General features: G+C 42.7%; 1 protein-coding gene across 5 annotated transcripts in view; it reads left to right on the top strand.

The window, feature by feature from the left end:
* Nucleotides 1-21,030, top strand: part of PRIMA1 (proline rich membrane anchor 1) — a 68,230-nt gene extending 47,200 nt beyond the window's left edge. The window contains exons 4-5 of one of the 5 annotated variants that reach the window (XR_013929595.1): nt 72-444; nt 3,290-3,394. Coding sequence is in view for 4 of the 5 variants with exons in the window: in XM_080396277.1 (XP_080252403.1) it covers nt 3,290-3,389 (100 nt within the window). In the remaining variant the exon portion in view is untranslated. Of the gene's footprint in view, nt 1-71; nt 1,203-3,289 lie in introns of those variants that run through there. The other 4 variants (XM_080396277.1, XM_080396280.1, XM_080396279.1 and 1 more) reach the window with 4 other exon arrangements.
* Nucleotides 21,031-21,281: the final 251 nt, after the last annotated feature.

The raw sequence follows: 21,281 nt of genomic DNA, 5'->3' as shown, positions 1-21,281 counted from the left end.
TAGGAAATTTTCTAAAGACAGAACATACAAATTAAGTTTGAATGTGCATTGTTATGTTGACCTTTACACAGGACTCTGCAGAGAACTGGTACAAGCCAATATGAATTTCTTCCATAAACAAGATTCATAATGTGGTCAGAACCTCATCTGAAATTTAAGCTTGATGTGTGAAATACACTGTTAAATGGCTGTTTGATGCTTTCTTGATTTTAGGATTCATGCAAATTAATGCATGCATGGTGGAGAGGTCATTATGGACTCTGATGCATCATTTCAGGCGTGTACTAAGCTGTACAGAGTTGCATGTCTCTTTCATTCACAGATGTTTGGCATGAAGAGTGCGCCAATTTGTTTGCCAAACATCAAAGCACAATGTATAGGAAATCATACGGTAAAGCAATGCAACCCACTTGTTAGTGAACAGCCAGTTTCGCCTGCCACCAAGTGAGTATGTCACAGATATTAATAGTTCCCTACTCATTCCCTCACTAATTTGAAACATCGCTTTTACCAATGAAGAGCAACCCTGGAATGGAAATGCATAAATACCTAACCATAGGGCTTCAACTGAAAGGAGTCTTGGAGCATTACACACAGGAAGATCACACATGATCTTTGTTTATCAGGCATAAAATAGGATAAAAGGGTTCCCCTTGGTGTGTAAGAGGAAAACTTGCATGCTTGGAACTCAAGAGTCAATGAAATTTGAGGCAAAAAAGAGCTAGTGACACACAGAGCTAGTGGCACAAAAAGAGCTAGTGCCCTAATGCAAAAGGGCAGTTGAAAAATCACAAGCCAAAGTGACTTTGCACATCTGAATACATAGATCAGTTTTAATCACTGTGACAAGTGCATACAGGTCTGCCAAACCAGTGATTTAAATGGTGTAATTGAGGCAAGTTTAACCTGAAATCCATGCCTGATGTACATTTGGTAACAAATCGAGTGAAGGAGTTAAACAGAGCAGTCTCCAAGCCTGAACTTTTGTGTCCGCCAAAAATAAGTAAATCAATGTCTAACACAGCCATTTCATTGAGACCCAAGGAAGTAGTTGCTCTGGGTTTTTTTAGCACTAACCCTGAGCAGTTAATAAGGCAGAAGCAGAACCTTGATAAAATCTCCATTCCACGATTTGCAGGCTCTGAAAAAATACACTTCCAATGCATACTAGTGCCCATGGCGTAGTATCGCCAGCAGCCTCTCCAGCATGTCTGCAGGAGAGGAGTCTCCAAACTGCTGAGGTCTGTGCTGGGAGACCAGCCTGGGGAGGGCAACAAGCAAACGGCAGCTCTTGGAGAAGAGAAACTGAAGCAAAAAAAGGGGGAGGAAAGGAAAAAGAATTTCAGGAGAACTGAGGAAGCTGGTCTCGAAGTCACTTCTAGACAACAGGAAAATGTAGATAAAAATGAGGGGAAGACATTTTTTAACATGAAGAAAGAAGAGGAAGACTAAACAGAAAGAAAATGGAACTTGAGAGGTGCAGAAACACATAGCAGACCAAAATAAAGGAGTAAACAGGAGACAAACAGGTAGCTAGTAGAAGTGGCCAAAAATGTCATCTTTTTTTGACCATTCATAGAGCTGATTATCAGAGTTGGAACTGGGCAGGGGGGGAGAAATTTTTGAAAGCAACAGAGAAATTTAGACAGCCACACCATTTTTCCTGCCTAGGAAAAAAATCAGAGAAGTATTGCTGTTAGATTCTCCATTCCTCTTGCCAGGGAGGTGACAGGGTGGGTGGGTGCTTTACAGTGTCGTGAAAGACGGGGCCACAGGACCTTGTGCCAGATACAGACAGGCACAGTGTGTTAATGGCTGAAAAATGGCTTAACAGACCCTTAGTCTCAACAACTCTTCGTCTCCCCTTGCCTTCCGTTTCCATTCTCTAACAGCTGGAATCATGGCTAATACTAACAAGCCTTAACTCTTACCAGCTAGAAAGGCACAAGATATCACAATCAGAAGTATTCTCTTTGAGATTACAAGCAAAACAAATTTATCTTCCTGTAATCATTCTCCATAAATCTTTCATTAAAACTTTGCTGAAATTAAATGTCATTAACCGTTTTTTTTTATTAATCATTGTTTGTTTTGTTAAACAATGTCAAGAACAATAGCACAGACTGACTGTTGTATTGCGTTTATCTGTTCCTCTTTTTGCCCTCAGAAACACCTTAAACTCAAGGCACTAGTATCTGAAATATCCATGTGGAAAGCACAAAGCTTTTTCCTTCTACTAAGATTAAAGCTTCAGTTTTAAATAAAGGTTATGCCACTTTTGAGAAGTTGTGAGAGGAAACACATGATGTAACATGGTCTGTTACAGAACTTAAGCTCACGTCTCCCTTTTCAGTCACTTCAAAATCTCAAATAAGATCATTTTGCTCTGTGATGTGCAGATACTTGTTAGTTTTCTGCACTTTCTGGGCATTTCCTGCATTGTCTCACAATTAGCATTGGTGGTCCTGGACTGTGTTACCAACTGGTACCAGTGGCCACCAAAAAAAATAAAAAGGGTGGTTGTGCTGAGGAGCTGGTAGAGCACAGCAGGTGCCATGTTTCATTCACTAACAACTCAAGACACCTAGAACCAGACATTTGTGTCTGGACTAGCAACCTACCCTTCCTTCACAATGCAGAGAAACATAAATGCCTTGGGCACAAAGCATCTGACTCATTTTGCGTATCCACTTCAAGCTGTTCTGAACTGTGTTTTAAAAGTACCTGTTTCTCTCCATTGGCTGTGAAGGTAGTTTGGGGTGGTTACCACAAATGTACATATCTACACTGATCAGATGAGTCCTCTCCTAGTCACCAAACACAGTGGTTTTATGATGACTGTTGAGTTGGGCCCTCAGTGGACACATCTGGTCATCATCCCAGTTTGAATTATGTGGCACTTGGAGGAGAAAGGCCCAGGACTGCCCCAGGGCAGAGTCTGACCCAGGGCCCAGCCTCTGTTCCAGTGATGAAGATGGTGGTGGAGCCTTCGCCTCATGCAACAGGCACACTTGTATCTATACACAGACCAGCATGGGCACTCCAACAGCCCATCATGAGGCCTTAGGACCAGACATCCACCTTCCAGGTGGATCATGAGGCTTGACAAAATTTAACTGCTGGTTTGGCCTGTGTTCAGAAAGGGAAATACAGACAGGAAAATTTCAGTATTATGACACATTTCACATGTCCTTGCTTTCAATCTGTATTGACAAAGAAGATGTTTATCTCTGTCCTTTCTTCTCCCCCCCACCCTGCCTATACATCACCGAACCTGGGATCACCCAAGGAAACCAATGAGAAAAGAAGAGAATGGAACCAGTCGGGCTGAATATGCAATGACCTCCTCTCAAAACAACAAAACAGTTGATAACAATGCGGTTGTATAATCCCCAAAACCCCGCCGAGGTGCAGGAGGTGGTAAACTGTCAAAGCACACACACAGAGCATGCAAGGTGGGTGAGATAAGGCAACGGAAGGAGCTCTGTGGCCAAGGACTTCATTTCAGAAACAGTGCACGCATCAGTGATTCAGAAGAGAAAAGCAGGCTGCTCTTCAGGCTTGCTGCTTCTCCAGGGGAGGATAAACTTGCCCACCTGGGCTGCCCAGAGAAAAGGCCTCACAAAGGCATAAGCATTGCATGCTGCATCTCATGAAAGCAATGTCGCAATGCCTCCCGCTTCTTCTTCCTCCTCTCTTCCCGCGCCCCACCCCTTCCCCCCCCCCCTCCTTTTTATCTTGAATTCAGTGTCCACAAAAAGCTGCTGAAATAGGATCTTCTGAGGAGAAGGTGATCTGCCAGACTGGCAGCAGCTTATTATAAATGGGTCTGAGGGTCAAGGATGGGAGGTGTCACCTACATGCTTCTCCAGCCTGTGCAGTTCTGTACACTTATACTTCATCCTTATCATCCCTATTATTTCATTATTAAAAGGGGAACAAAGGTTCCTGTTAAACCATCAAGTAACCAAAAATTGCATGACCTTGTGAGACCCCAGGAAATTCATCTGCAGTCTGATGACTATGCAATTTCCATGGCTGAAGACTTTTCAGACAAAAGAAATCAAAATGTAAGATTTTAGCAATTAGCATTGCTATTGAAAGAGAGAGATTATTAAGAGGTGCTTTGAACGTTATTATTTCATAATCATCCTCCTTTTTTGCATCACACTTTAATTTTTATCCTTAAAAAAGCTTTTCCTTTGTGAAATTCCACACGTTTCTCTGTGTTTGCATCATGCTGATTCCCCAGGGAAACCCTGACAGGAAAGATGTTGTGTCCATCTTGGCATGAGTATTTGGGTGGGATTGTGATGGAAGTACTAGCAGCCCTTTGATGTCTTCTTCATTCACTGACTAGTGTAGTTTCCTGAAAGCGTTGAGTCTTCTGAACTGACCCACCGAGGTCATTGTAGGTCTGGCTTCGAGGACCACTTTTGAGGGTCTGGTAAGCTAGTTGTGCCCACGTTAACTCGGTCTCTGCCTCTCCTGGGCAGAGGCTGCCGATTGTGCCAAATTCAGCGTAGTAGCTTAGTGTTGTACTTTCCGTGACGTGGATTGCAGACTACTTAAAGCAAAACTGAATCCACCCAAATTCCTTTCACATAGGATCTCAGGTTAGACTCAGTAAGGAACCCTTAGGATAAAGGCGATGAGACTAGCCAAGATGCTGGTCTTTCCCCACCTCCTGAAAGCTGTCCTTCGTATAACACCACCATGTATATGTCTCCATTTACCTCTGTGCTGAAAGTCATGATGCAGTGAAAGACAAATTTCCACCCTGGCTTCTTGTCTGGACATTCAATACCACTCAGTCTCCATGTCTGTGAGTAACTACCAGGCTCTGACCTAGTCTCGCCCCAGGGCATGGCTGCGCCCCAGCCACCATGTCCCTTGGTACTGCAACACACCAATGCTTTCAGTTTTATATAAGGATGTGCCTGAACTGCAGAAATCAGACCTTGATTTTGAACACATCCCTGTCTGCGGTTGGTCTATCGCCAGGATGTAGAGTTTGGCCTGATGGCAGAGGAAGACGATGGTCTGCAGACCTTCCACAAAAAAGCTCCAGGATGTTCAGATCAGCACTTCCAGCTCAGGCCCATCTGTAGTTTTCTATTACCTATTGAATAATAGGGTGTATGTAAATATAAGTATCTTTTCAATGATAAAATGAAATGCTGCTATATACTGCTGTTGAGGAATTTATGGAGTTATTAATTTAGCTTTTTAGCCTGTCATCACTATGTAGAGGTTTAGCTACATGAAATTATTTTTTAAAGGCTAGACTTTCTTGAGAAGTGAATGCAATTACAAAAGTGAAAGGGAATAAGTAACCCTTTACCCAATAGTATGATCATTCCCTGCCATATTCATGTTGTGTGCTTGCACAAGACACAGTTATATATTCCTAGATCCAAAGTGTGATTAAAATGACAGAATTTACATTTTGAGTCTAGTATCCCAAATGTTGATTGCCTAAAGCACTTAGCCCCTAAATACTATAATAAAAATATTGCAAGTATATTTCTAGAATATTTTTTAAGCTATAACATTTATTTTGGTGTAGTTACCCATGTTTGCCTTTCTTTTTTTACTCCAGTTGTTTCTGCCTAAACATGGCATAGTTTGAGACTGGTTGCATGTTTAGCTGAGAGTATAAAGTATGAATGCAGATGAGATTAGCATGATAGGGGCTCAGGATTAGCACTTTCTCCTTAAGGTTGTTGATTTTATTTATTTCCTAATACAGCTTTAAAGGTATGCTCTGTAAGGCCAAAATCACAAAAGGGATTTGTAGCTCATTATGTCCATCAAAATGTGTCTGTTTTTGCAAGAAAAAGTCTAAAGAGATGGTCACCAAACACTGTCTGATTTTCAGTGATGTCAATGAGAAAACGTCCTCACTAGAGAAAACCCTGGTGCATGACATAACCCACAAGCAAACCCACCCCGGGTTCCCTGAGGTCTCCTCGGGAGAACGTACACATTAAGGAGCATGGAGAGCCAGGAGGCAGGGCATTTCAAGGAGCAGCACATGAAGACTAGGATCTGTTTTCAACTCTGCCACTGATCTGCTGTTTACTAGCAAGTAATTTTGCCTCTCTGTGCCTCAATTTACCCATCTGTATAATCAAGATAAAAATACCAGCTCTGTGGCAGTATTTTGAGAGCTATAATGTGTCTGATTTGCATAGGCAGATATACACTATAATTATATCCAACATGTTGATATTAAGTAAATGTATTAGGGCACATCATTGCTATAATATTTCTTAAACAAACATTCCCCAGTGTACTTCTATAATCTGATGGCCACAGAAGATCAGCAGCAGACAGGCTGAGAGCTGCTCCTCTGCCTTTGCTCTCAGCACTCACACAGCTGCATGGCAGGGAGAGGACGGGAAATCTTGCACGGGGTAGTTTTGCCTTTAGATTGCTGCCTAAGTACAGTTGACTACATTGCACCAAAATTTAAGGTGATCTTCAGAAAGGCGCTTGGAAAAGTGTTCTAGAAGCAGATGTAAGTCTTCAGAAAAGAAAGGCCAGAAAGGCAGTGTCACTGTGGAGTGGTTTCTGAAGTTTGCCGATGTGGTTTAAGGCTGTGTTTAACACTCTGCAGACTACTTGCAAAGCTTTTATAAATGAGACTTCTGTGCTTCCTTATTGTGCTATAATTAAATACAAAGGGAAAGGAACAGTCTTGATGGATAAGGGCTTCACTAAGCAGTGACCCTGGATTTGGGGAACTGGCAATCCAAAATACAGCTTTACAAGTATTTCAAGTTTAGTTTTAGCCATCAAAATATCAGGGGTAGAAAGGCCCTGCATAGCTCCGTTCACAAAATAGCCAGATCCCCGACAGACACAGAGGTGGCCAATTCCTACTCAGACATTAACTGCTGTGCTCTGACCACCACCAGACAGACTCCACAAACTGCTGTGCTCAGTCTGCAGGAGAGCATCAACTCCAAGTTTCTTCTCAAGGATCACCACTAGCAGACAAAAGCAGGGAATGCACTTTAAGGGCCTGAGCTGCAAAGTGTTGAGTTTCCTCAGTCCTCAGCAGCACCAGGAAGGTGGAGCTGAAGCCCCAGTGCTGCCACCCTTCCTGGCTCAGGCTGGACACAGTGGTGTGCCCAGGAAAGCATCTCCACCTTGGATAGATGCTGCAAAAACAGACACGGAAGAAAAGAGGAAAGTTCCACTAAGTATAAGATATAAATATATTGAGAGATATATATCTATACAGAGACCTAATTGTCCGGTCTTGCATGCCATATGGTCACAGCATGTGAAGCAAGTGTGGGCCTCCTGCTCCAACCAGGTCATGACCATAGATGCTGCCAAGCAATGGAGAATCAGGCCTATGGTAGATACGTATTTATAATACTCCCTGCACCTGTACAAACAGAAATATATTATTTTAAACTGCAAAATAGTGTGTTTAAATCAATGCATGAATGTAAATATTCTAAGATCTGCCTTCTTGACTGTGCACCACATGTACAGATGAAAACAAATATTGTTTATAGGAAATCTGTATCAGTGGTTAAATGACTAAAGAGAAAAAAATTATCAGAATTAATGTTGTCATGTTTCTCAAACAAGCCATTAATGTATATTTAGTATTTAAGGATATTGCTCAATAAATATGTTCCGTACCAAAAACTGTGTTGCATATACAGATTGTGCAGTACCCTATTTTACAAAGGCACATAATTAATTTTTATTTTAAATAAATATGTACTTGTAAAAAGTTTCCTGTGTCCTGTCAGTTACATAGCTGAGAACAGAGTCTACACATTGAAGAGAAACGCTGAAAGGAGGAATGGCTGCGGTGCCTCTTGAGGCACTTCTCCTCCTGCCCAGATTAACCCTGCTTGCTTGGATACTTTCTGTTCCGGTTTTGGAGAAGCTCATGGCTGCTGCTTGTGCCCGTGTCTGGCTGGGTTTGGTTCTGTCTTGCCTAACCTTGCAGCTTTAGTCCCAGACACATGCACTGCTGGTGCTTCATAAATGAAGGAATTACATTCGTACATTCCTGCAGCCCCTCAAAGCTCAAGAAACCTTTTCTCTTTATGCTGAAGGTGGTGCAAGTTTCCCTAACAAGTTTCTAGGTTTAGATTGATTTCTTTATCTTTCACATAATACTTTGAACTTTGTTTATTTTGATGCGAGAGATAATGTGCAGTGTTTTACATCCTAACTCCCTGCACAGACTCCACCCTCCCCTTTCCATGCAGGAACAAAAGCAAATTATGGACTAGTCCTTCAGCAGGTCAACACTCTGACTTACAGTAGCTAAACACAGATCCTTTGGCCGGGATTCACCCCTCACAGTTTTATGCCTTTACCAGACAGGAGTGAAGAGCACAGTCTGTGTGAAGTCCTATGAAGTCAGGGGGTCCTCACAACCTGAAGCCTCCTTCACAGCTGGGCTCTTCTTTCCCTAGCCACAAAAGGAGCCTAAAGTAACTCCCTGGGGACTGCCAGCAGCTGAATACCAGCCAGGGAGTGGGAGGATGGTTGCCTGTAATTCCCATGACAGTACACCCTAACAGTTTTCATTGATTCCTTGGGAATTATTTCGTGTCCCCATTTAAAGAACCCCTTAAACAGGACAGACCAACATTAATGCAAAGTGATCAGGTAGAAGTTTAATGAATTAGTAATAATCAATAACAATAACCATTATGCCATATACTCTATGATAGCCATCAGCCTTAAATATCAGGCATGTTTTGTAAAAGAAAACTTCCATGTTAAAACCTCCCTGTGACCACTGAGAAAGAAAATGCCTCTGGAAGGCATTGGCCCTTCTTCAGGCATCAAAGCCGCCAGGTCAACATCTGTAGCTCCAGCCTGCAGCAGAGGAAGAAGGATGTCACTTTGAAGAGGAAACTGCCACGACTGGGAAGAGACCACTAAGAAACGAGTCTTCAGAAAAAGGTAGGGTGCAACCCTGGGGAAATTCGGGTTAGGTCCCTCAAGTCCTGCTGACAGTAAAAATATCAGCCCAGAATTTGCCGCCATTTGGCTGAGCCTTCACGATGCTTTAGTCGTGGTGAGATGGTCACAGGAATCAATGCATAAGCATGATAAAAAAATGACCCAAGTACCAGTGCTCTTCAGTGAGAAATGCAAGTACTGGGTGCAAATGTGTTCAGACTGGAGTGCAGCAGAAGAGCTCCAAACCTAAGACCAGGGTTATGTCTTGTGCATAGTTGAAAACATTGCTAAATCATATGAGACACAGCAGCCTGGCATGCTGAAGAGCCTGGTGTTGCCTGTTGCACTCTTCCTCCACTGCCCCATCACTGGGAGGTGGCGTTATGGTACCAAAAGAGGAATTAGATTACTGGGTCTCAATAGTATTTGGAGACGGAGCAAGAGATTTGTTAATGAGAAAGATGCAGGGTATTCTGTGATTTCGGTAATATACAATCATTATCAAGTGCATTTCACTGGTTTCATCTGGACACATGCATTGCTAAGGTCTACCTCATTTTAATAGATGTCTACTACAATTAGTTTCAAATCACAGCTTTCTCCATTTCTGAAAGATGCTCTGATCTGGGCATGCTTGATTCACACAGGTGTAATGTTCACCACCAAAACAATCAGATGTTTAAAAAAACCCCACAACTGATGATTTAGTATATGCCAGTCTTCAGTTACTAAAGTGTTAACATTCTTAACATTAACGGATATTTCTTTTCTACCAAAAATATCCCCTCAGAGCTGATCTTCCATTTAATAAAGATTTTATCTAAGCCATTTCCTTAAGGTTCTTTCGTAACTATTATGTCTTCAACAATTTTTGTAGCACAGAAACAATTGTCTAATTGCAAGCTAATAGAGAAGTTGCCCTTGAAAGTGGCCTGAATCTAATTAATTTTTTTAGTATTCAGGAAAAAAATACTGGGAGTATTAATACCAAGATTCCTGGCATGTTCTGAACTTGTTTTATTTTTGGTTCCATTTAAAACAAAAGCAGTCACTGCCACATTTAAACACTTGTCCTGCTGCTCCTGTCTTGCACCGTTGCACAGTTTGGTATATCCATGGGGATTAGCAATTCTTCTGATTAGACTGAGCATCCAAGCAATGCCTGTGCCATACCGGTGTCCTTCTGGCCCAGCCCATCCCGGTGTGAGCACCCACAAGGTGCTGCAAGCCCTGGCAAGGGCTCCTGACCTGAGCAGCTGATATACAGCACATAGCATGTCCTGGAAGCCACAGAGGGAGGCACCAAAGCCTGGAAGAAGTATGTAGCCTTTGAAGAGATGTTTTCTGGGGAGGGCTAGGGCAGCTGCCGGGTGCAGGATACATCACCAACACCCACTTTGTGCCCCCAGTACAGGCAGTCACTGAATAAGTTAAGATATAGCAGCGGCAAGATGATTGAGGCTGGGGGTAGGTAGTCAAACCCCCTTTATCATATGTTATAAAATGCCATAAAAATATTATACCCATGAAAGAAGCATTATTGCAAACTGACCAGGGTTTCTGATCAGCCTCAGGTGCTGCTGAGGCGGCGGCTGGACAGGGCAAATGTGATGCATGGAGACCCAGCTCTGCCTCCCTTAACAACTTACAAAAGAAAATCCTACAGACTAATTTCTACCTCACTGTATAAATGGCAAGGCTTTAAGAAGCTCATTTTATCATGAGTGCTGGCTAGATACATCAGATCTTTTTTCTGGCTTGTTGGTTTCCTAATCTGTAAGCTCTCATAAAACCACAGTTAAATGGTATTTATATATATCTGTGTGAAAGTATTTTATATTATATATCACTGTGGCTGAAAGAGAAAGGAAATTTCTTTGTAAATAGCAGCTGGCTGTTTTGCTTTCCTATGTATTGATGTAAATTTAACAAACTCGTTTTTGTGTAGCACAAAAAGAACTAGGAGCTGGAACGTGAATAAATTTCCCTCTACGTTCAGCATCGCTTCCCTCTGCACACGCAAACAGAAATGCTTTCAGTATTTAAGGTTTCAATTTAACTCAGTCGTAGTTGGAAACAGAAAAGAAAATATAAAGAAAAGCAGCGGTATGGCAGACACATCCCAGTGAACGAGCCTGTGAGCTAGAGACAGTCTTTCCTATTTTGATTTGTAATTTGAAGGTAATTCAATTAGACATTTCAAGCAATTTAAACATTCATGCATTGTCCAGCACCAAAGCTTGAACTGTTCAGTAGCAAACTAGACCTGACAGCCTTAGCAGGCTGAGTAAAAATCCCAATGTTTAAAATGAAAAGCCCTCACCTAATTGATGCCTACTGGAAAATTTTTTAAAAAACGGGGGTGCAAAGGGAGACAGGGGGGCTGGGAGAAGTACAAACAGCAGAATGAGGCGTATATCCTGGCTGGGGTCTTCACACCTCATTTGCAGCCATTTGCTTAACAGAATATTTCAAGGCCTGTATTTTCCTTTTAGAGAGAGATCAAAATACAAGTGCACCTGCTCATCCATCTGCTCCACCTCTCCGGTGGTCGCTGAAAGGCAGGCAGGCATTTAGGAGTAAAATGGAAGGGAGCTGCAGCTGCTTAGGAAAGCTGGATGCTTCCCACCCACGCTCAGTAGCACCGAGGCATCGGAAAGCATCACCTGGTGCCACGGCCCCAGCTCTGTACCCATGCAGCAGGAGAAAGCCCTGCCCAGACCTGTGGCTCGCTCAGAGATGGCAGGGAGAAGTCAGAGAGCAGGAAAACCAATCACCATGCCCATTTCACACACAGCAAGGCATTGCACGGCCCCTTGCCCAGCAGCACGTGTGGAGCCTGCAAGGGGCCAAGGGGCCAAGCCCACCACCCACTGCCCCGCTCCGCCCAGCTGGCCACCAGCAGCCAAATCCCTGCGGGAGGTAACCATGGGGTGCATGGCTCTGTGCCCACAAACAGAGATACTGGCTCCTCGGCTTAGTGATGTTAAAACACTGTATAATAACAATGCAAGAATTCATAGAGTCATACAACGGTTTGGGTTGGAAGGGACCTCAAAGACCATCCAATTCCAACGCCCCTGCCACAGGCAGGGACACCTTCCACTAGACCAGGTTGCTCAAAGCCCCATCCAGCCTGGGATGGGGCATAATTTCAGGGGGAACTTCAAAGAAGGATGTTTCAGAGCCTTGTTTGCTTTGAATGCGTTGTCCCTTGTGACCTCTGAATCCAGGAGAAGGAGAGCGATTTGTCTTTTCCCAAACAAGCTGTCCTGGAAGCAGAAGGTCATGCTGGCCTATTGACTGGCTGGCTGGCAGGCAAGACTTCTTTGATGGACACAGATTTGGGCTGCTCAAAGTCATTCTTTCAGTAACAACTTCTAGAGGCAGGTGATGAAAGCATCAAGAAACATCAAGTAAAATTTTTCTGGCAGGATACATGCTTTTGGTGTCCCTTCAATGCCTTTTTAGAGAATGTCTGGAGCAGAAAACTCACCTGCAAAACTTCTCAGGAATGTATCACACGTAACCCCTCTTCATTTTAAGCATTATGCGGGACCAAGTTTGCCTAAAACCCCAGAAAGTATATATAGTACATATGGATAGAGGGTACCATGGTAATTTTCCTTGAGCCTTTCTATTTGACGACCCAGTGTTCAGTGTGCTTATAACTTATTCAAGTGTGAACAGTTTGTGCTGAAATTTCCCATGCTGACTGTAAGCTGCAAGCTGACCTTTGTATTTGCCTATGAGTTGCAGAAGAACAATTCCGTTGGTTTTAATAATGGTATTTGGAGAAAAGAAATGAAAACAAAACCCAGCAGTAACTTCTGGCTGTTTTATTAATAATCTCTAATTCCTCAAGCCTTTAGAGAAGGAATTAAATTTGACAAGCAGATCAATGCTTTTATTGCCAGTTACAAGCCTCCGGAAACTCACCATTTCCCTTCTTTACAAGCTACTTGAACTGGACAGGTAAATCCTCTGAAAAGTCTGTCTGCAGTGAGCTTGCTCTACCTCTTGGCATTCCTACTAATGAACTTAACTCAGGTTAAGACACTGAATTTCAGTCAGTTCTTGTCCAAGAATTAATCAATTCAGTATCTGTGAATGAAATAGGGGTAGAGCTAAATAAAAGCAATTCAACTCCTTTTTTTAAAAAAAAATATGGTTTGGGAGGATCAAAACTATTTTCATATTCAGTTCAGAATTAACAGTGAGTTTTACTCCAAGTATTTGCAATAGTTAGCAAGTCAGATGCTCTCATGTTCAGACATCTTGATAGAAACAGACCTTAGTAGAACAGAAAAAACACTTAGCAGAAACAAACAATCTCAACAAAGGAGAATCTTCCTACCCACTGTGTTAGTGGGAATGAAGAATATTTTCAGTGTTGCCTTCGAACAGGTGATGCTGATCATACATGCAGGTAGAGACCCTCAGCATGAGAAATCCCTTGATGAATGACCACATGGATCTGCTCTGCCCTCCTCTTTCCTGGTACTGTGGGCAGCACACAGACAAAGCTGCAATTCAAAGGCTGTTCAGACGTGCCTGCTGCATGTAGGCACAACAACACACACGTGCAGATACACATACATACATGGTGCCTGTCTAGAAGTGCACAACTATTTGCAATTGTCAATGAAAATGCAGTGTAAACTGTTTCAGGCCATGTTTTGAAACAAGCTTTGCTCCCTGCCCCAATCACTAAGGCAAAACTGTTAGAATCTGGTGCTCTGAAAAATGATGGGGGGGAAATGGACTAGGAGATATCCCTGGGTTTATCCTTTTCCCTGTATTTTTTAGTTACTGATGGTACTCATCTGAAGTCTACGTTGTTGGGTTTTTTTCTCATGCCTCATCACCTGCAATATGAATTCAGGTGTCCACATTGAGGTTTTGTCTGCATTTGAGCAACTCATCATTTTCAGATTATGATCTTTTTGACCCACAGTTGTACTCAAGGAGGTTGCCCAGGAAGTAAATAAATGCAGATTTAGCAATCAGTTCTGTAGCTGAAGCATCAGACTGTGTGGTACTCACAAGGTCACCTGCCAGCTTCACTGGCCCTACTAGAAGCAGTAGAACTACTCCATAACAATAGGCATGGGAAAAAGCACCTAAAGTTTAATTTATTAATTGTAATTTCATGTAGGAATTGTGTTGTTAAGATAACATGGAAGATGGAGCCAAGCACTTTTAAAATTAAAATTTACCATTTCTGAGTCAAAAATATAGTCTTCTCTGAAATGCTCTCTACTGTACAAACAGGAGACTGATCCACCGTAAGTTTGAGGAATGTTCTAAATTCAGCATTCCCTTTGAAAGAGTTTTAACAAGATGAGTCTTGTGATGAAATTCCGTTTGGTATTTCTACTGTGCTGGCTGCTGTCAAAACGCAATGAGACATTCTCTGCCCAGCACCGTGTAATGTGAACAGACTCAACTTTTGCTGTCAGGGTGCTGAGGGATATCAATAATATTGCAGTTTCCCTTTTCATATGGGAGAAGAGGTTTATTCTCAATGCCTATGATTTATGAAGCCAGACTTACGAAGCCACTGAATACCCGAGGCAGGATTCCTCTCACCTAATTTTAACCAAACTGAAGATGTGGTGTTTAATATATCGAAATTATCTAGAATCTTGTGAGCAGTGGAGAAAGACAGCACCTCCAAGTGGCAACCCATCTTACCCTGAAATTAGTACCTACACGTGGGGGGCTGAGGAGCCCCAGCCCGTTTGGCTGTGCAGGACAACTGCTGAGACACGGGACATCGCTCCCAGGGTCTGAACTTATTGATGGTGAGAGGGCAGATGCTGCTGCATGCAGGCATTTCAGCAGGCAGGTATCATTCAGTCCAATGATGTCAGACACTCATCCCAGTGGGAAATAATGAAAAATTAAGTAATAATAATAATAATAATAATAATAATAATAATAATAAGACTAGGAACAATCCATCCAAAACTGGACACATTCATACAAACTTATACAGAAAATCCAGCTTTATTCTGGAAAACACAGTGGGCTAATTAATATCAAACAAGACTAGAAAATTTGATGAAAAACACTCTGTGTGTTTGCGCACGCATGGATGTGCACACATGTATGCAATTTAGTTCAGCCTGGGCAGAAAGATGTTATTCTGAAAATAATAATTTTTGGGCAGACAATAGCTTTGAGGTCACTTGCACAATCTGGTCAGGCTTCCACTGAACAGGACAACTAGAAAGCCTGCAGCACATCCTCCTCACCCCCGGTTAGCAGCAGCACATGCAGTGCAGGATTCCACAGCAGCCATGGGGTTGCAGCTGCTGGGAGGCTCAGCTTCCCTCTCTGGAGACAGACACCCAAACTGGGACCTCACAGGGGTCTGGAGAGCAGGCAGCAGAGGAGCCCAGGGTCCCAATCCAGCTTTCTAGCAAGGCCATCTCTCCAGTGATGAACATGGAAATGCAGGCTACACATGGATTAAAACATGAAGGCTCTCTCCCCACAATCCATTTTCTTTTTTTTATTAATAATTAAGATACTTAAGTAGTTAAGATAAAACTGCAGCAGTCATAGGACACCTCCTTCAAATTGGTTTTTCCTCCTGGTTTTGAGCAGTTTCTCATATCAAGGAAAACTACTCGGCACGCAAATGAGGAAGCAAACGCCCTTTGAACCAACTCACTTCTTCACCTCTAAGGTGAGGGGCTGCATTGTCTGTCCAAGCTGGCTGGTCACACACCATCGACAAGAATGACCAGAGGTGCCTGAAAAGCCAACTCATCCCTTTTGATGGCTACAGTCTGTCACTGTCTCCTGAATTCAGCACGCATTGCACAGATGTGCCCTTTCTCCAAGGGAACCAAGCAGCTGAAAGTAGCATGACACTTCATCATCTTAGGAAAGCTTAAAAACAATCAACACTGAGTTTGTCTATGAGTTTTCAGGGATTTTCTGCCTTGACTTATACCTAATCAGCAGAAATAATCAAAAAAGAAAGAGATTCTAGAATAGACCAGCTACCAACCCACCTTTCCCAAACATTTCAAGATCTCAAGCCCCATTTACTCCAGGAAAATACGCCTTTATTCATCAAATATTCCTGGTGATGTTTTTTGTAGCATGAAGTGAATTTTTTGAAATAGCTGTTTCATTATGTTTTCCAAACCTAGTAACTGTTTTCCTGTTTACACAAACAACTTGTCTATACAGGATGAGATCTGCTTCAGAACAATTTCTCTTGGTCAGATTATGCACCAGTACCTCTAGAGTTTGTTTGGAAAACAATCATAATTTAAAATCTTGCTTTGACCTGTATTAACTTTCACCTGTAGTTGAATTAAGACAATGACCTATAAATAATGTGCATGAAGGAGACAGGTCATCAGCTGAGGCTGCAAACCCTCGATGCTAGGTGGGAGAAGGGGATCCCAGCTATCAAAGGCATTGCAGGAAGTACAATGCCCAGCAGATGATTCTGGCTGCTAACGATTACAGATGCTGCCAGATCTGAAGAACTGAGTAGGGGAAGCAGAGTTGTGTTGTGTGTTTTTTTCTAGGGTGGTGCACTACGTGTCCTGAGTTCAGTGGCTGGGTGCCCATGGACTTGGCTGACGTAGGATCTGGATTCACGTTCAGGTTTTCCAGACCAAAGAAAGTGCTGTTATATTTTGTGCAGAGTTCTGGAGCCTGAAGCACATAGGAGGATGTTTTTTGAAATGCAAGTATAAAAGATTTGTCTAAAATTTCCTTTTGCATAAAGGAACACATTTTAAAACGACACTGGAAACTAAAACAGTTATTTCCTATTATGTTCTGCACATCTTATTCCAGACTTAATATACCAGGAGACAGACTAAGGAGATACACAAATGATGAGATTCTTATTTGCAGGAGAGGAAAAAAAAACCTTCAGCAACGAAGACAGAATTCACCCACATGTCATATGACAGTGATAACTAAACTAATATAAATTAGACATGACATTTGGATGCTGAAGAATAACCTACATTCCACGTTTGTTGTGATGATTCACACCAATGAGCTTGACCCAAAAAAATGCTACACGAGTGTTCAGTGTTGTTAATAATAATCATTATTCAGAGAATTCCCAGCTGGATTAATTCAACTTCCTTTCTGCAACAGCTCCAGTCTCCTTTTATTTAGCATGTTCATTTTATTCACTTCTAAGTAAATGTGATTTTCTCAGCAGATGCCTTTATTTTTGTATTTGAATATTTGACTCAGCAGAGCTGAGCAATGGGCATCCTATCCCAGCTCGCTGACTTACCGCTCTGGCTCTGCCTCGCAGCCCCATGTGCCGCGTGCAGCCATCCTCAGAGAAAGTCACAGCTCTGGAAAGGCACTGAAGGGAACAGCTGTCGCGCTGATGAAGCCCGTGGGTGCAGATCATATCCTCCTGTCTGACTTGATGTCAAATGATAATCACAAGGCCTGTGCATTTTGATACAACTTTTAGGGAATCAGCCTTACCAGTATAATAAAGTGAACAGGCTATGAGTCCTTGAAAACACAATTTGAAACTCTCCTGGGAAAGGAAGGTGGTGGGGGTTTCCTGGTTCTTCATCTTTGTGATTCAAAACAACTCAACAAAAAGACAGATTTTTAGCTAAAAGCCACGCTTTCAGACCACATTTTAAACTCTCCTATCTGCTGTTATAGCTGTAGCTGTATCCTTGATAGACCTCGTCTGCATCCACAAACCAGCTGTGGAGATTGGCCGGTGGCTCAGGGAGCATCACCAGCTGTATGGAAGCTGAATTTAAAGAATTAGGGACTGTGGCAGGAGCTTTTTCCCCATGACCCCTGGCAGGCTCGGGGGGACCTGTGCAAGGCTGTAGAGATACATTCTCCTGTACGTGCCTAGTGGCACAAGAGCCTGTGGATGACATCAGGCTCTGATGGGATGCAGGTACCAAATCGCTCGTCTCCAGATAAAGCACTGCAGCTCATACAAGCATTTGCCACTTCTTTGCTGGTTGCTTACCTGGCTTTCATCTCATAGAGGGCTGAATTTTTTTTCTTGGTTTTTTTTTTTTTTTTTAAAGGGTAAGTGTTTTCTGGATTTAGCTGGTACTTTAAAGTTTTGGACAAAGGAAGAATCAAAGCCTCGGTTCCTCCCTGGACCATGTGGGTAAAAGAGGCAACAGGCGACCACCTAGGCTGAGTTTGCATTAGCTTTCATTAGCTCACAGAGAGCATGATTGGCCTCTCTTAGTCAGCATCAGTGAATATAGTCTCAGAGTTGAGGTACACTGAGGTAGCTAATTTGGAGACATCAATGTAAGGCTTGCAAAGAGCATTTGCTGGAGTCAGGAGGATTTTTTTCCAGTACCCCAGGGAACCAGAGGTAATTATTTCCATATACCCCCATCACCTCCCTGAAGGCAAATAAGGCTCCTTAGACAGAGCCCAGTCAACTCCCCAGTGGGGACATACACCCTACATTTACTGGAAATGAGTGCTGTAGGAAGAGATGAACTAGGCAAAAAGGTCATTTGTCTGATCCCATTTCCCAGGTACTAATTTCAAATTATAGAAGTAACAGAACTGACACCATTCTTCAGAATGTTGTTCTCTTTTATTTTCTCTTTTATCTCTTTTATTTAATATTTTGATTATTTATTGGTTGATCCTGTTTTCATAGGGCGGGGAGGAGGGAGTTCCCCATTTATTTTTTTTCCCAACCTCCTGGATGCTACCATGATTTATAGCATTTTTTTTCTTCACAAAACCCAAGATACTGAAAGAAAGAAGTGTCTTATGGATAACATCAATTTCTGATAAAGAAGAGTCACCCAAGAACAGAAATAACATACAGTCCTGCCCCACTAATGAGTGCATGCTGCAATCTGTCCCTCCTATAGAATTATACTATTTGATGCAAAACTGAGCAGCTGCCATTCATATAACAGAGCTGAGACCTTCACCTGGTAAATAGTCATGTAGTCCCACTGGAGTCAAGGAACCTCAGTTTTACTGAAAGCAAAGATCCATCCCCTTCGCTCCCTTCATCAAGTGGCCAGAAAAAAAAAAGTGGTGCCGTTGTGAACCAGTATCTGCCTTATTCCCTCTCCCCAGCTGTGTTGACTGTGGCTGCTCCTGCACAGCACTATGCCCTCTGCCTGAAGCTTGAGGATCGCTTCCAGCCTCCCAGAGCTTTTCATTACCTTATCTCCATTATTTAGACAAATACAGAACACTTCTCCAGACAGGTTGCAGGGCGCCAGTTTATCTGCATTATTGTAATAATGAGCCTTTATCCACATATCCAGCCTCTCCTTAAAAATCAGTCACTGCCTGATTAATGTTCTGTAAATAGGGGGATCTCCATGCCACAGTACTAGACGTACTGCCCTCCTCTTTGGATCCCACTCCACTGTGTTTCACCACTTGCTTCTTGTTTTGCTCTTCTGACATCACCTGACCACTTGCCACCTTTTTTACTGTTAAATAACCAGTCAGAGGAACATTCACTACCTGTTTAATAGGACCTGTGTCACACATTCAAATTAGTTGAGCTTTAATGCGTTAACCTAGCTGGTCAGGGCAAAGAGTAGCTGAGGTGTCCTGAAGCTGTGACATGTTAATAATAACTGTTATTTTGGTGTCTGTACAGCCCATGAAATATTGCCAGGGTCAGGATGTCCCAGGGCTAAGCATGATGCTATGTAATTACATGGAAGGCGAAAACCCATAACCCGTTGATTTTATCCTGGGAACTATATGAAACTATCCTGTAGCAAACCAGTCGAGTGATACAGAGCTTTTGGGGTGACATACTTATTTTACGTGGGGTTTCGAGGATCACTTTATTTCTTTTAAATTCCAGGTTATAAAAAATGATCAGAGAGAGACAAAGCTGTATATTTTCCCTGTGCTCTGGCTTCTCAGAAACATAATCCTATAAATGTAGCCATATGTGCAAACAGCATTTCAAATGCCTTCTAGGGGCTCTCGCTGCTGCCTAGGACGAGATATGCTTGTGCACTATCTGGAAGTCTTGGCAAGAGGAAGACAAGAGCAATTTCAAAAATGTGGTAGGTTATCATGTTTCATTTAAAACATGCTAAGATATACAAATCTAATATAGATAGTGGAATAAGATGGAACACAGCTTCTTTTTGAGCCAAAGACAGGACACAGGATTTATAAGAATCAGTCCCAATTTTCTGACTTGTCTGTTGGAATAGAAGTTCCATTCCTGGCAGAAGGACATTTATCTTTGTAGAGGAATGAAGCTGGGTTAATTAATAATATACAGCTGTGAACTGGCTTCAGGGGCGGTGGGTTGGCTGATGTGGATAAGGTGCAGCTGTGGCTGGTTCCTGCTAAGTAGTTAAATAGCTCTAAGGGGTATAGAAGAGGAGTAGCCAATAAGAGAGATCTAGAAGAAGCAGAGGGAGGTGAGAGAGAGAGTCCTGGAGGTAGCAGAGGCAAGAAGCAGGGTGGACTGGACTGGACCGGCCTGAAAAGTATGAAGAAACAGCACAAATGGTAGATGAACTGATGAAACCTTGTGGGGGATTGGTGACTGCCGGGGCAAGGTGTGGGAACTACTTACTGAAGTTAACCTGGTATGGGATGGTAAAAGCCTTGCTGCAGCCAGCTAGTTTTGAGAGTGCTGCGACAATCTTCTTTTGGCTTCATGTGTGAGGCCTCTGCCTCATCACAGATAGGCATGTCATGAGAGAGATCCAGTTATGCTGGGCACTGTGCATACACATAACAGGAGATATTCTGTCTCCAAAGAACTGAAGAGAGAGCAAAATCTAGGAGAAATGGAGAAATCTTACTCCCATTTGAAAATGGGAAAATTGTGGGACAGAGTGACCTGCACAAAAAAACAAGGCTCACAAGGAATAGCCCAAAAAGCTCACACTTCTTGGGATGCCCATAGCATCCAGTGAGCTGAGGAGGCCTCAGCAAGAGTCTGGCAAGTTACCCCTGTGTCCAGAGTCCAACCATGTCAGTATGGTCCTAAAACCTCAGCAACCACCTTTGGTGACAGCTACATTCTGAGCCACAACAACCCGCAGTCTGTAGTGGAAATCACTGCCTTGTGATGCTTTCCCCCCCCCCCCCCCCCCCAAGTTTTTCCTTTTGGAAGAAATGCATTTTTCTTTCAATGGAGAAAGCAGTTCAAAGGCAGGGTAACTTTCCTTAACTTTCCTAAAGAGGAAAAGGAGGTCATATATCCTGTCATTTTCTTACAACCACTTTAAACATCTGCAGACCTCATGGTTTGCTTGTCCAAACCAGTTAGGACTGGGAGGTTTCTATTTTTCTTTCTAGCTGCAGGAAAAAGCTAA

The sequence above is a fragment of the Falco punctatus genome (assembly GCF_963210335.1).
Source record: "Falco punctatus genome assembly, chromosome: 7".
NCBI classification, from domain to species: domain Eukaryota; kingdom Metazoa; phylum Chordata; class Aves; order Falconiformes; family Falconidae; genus Falco; species Falco punctatus.
The sequence above is the reverse complement of the archived record's forward strand: the minus strand, read 5'-3'. Positions and strand labels throughout refer to the sequence as shown.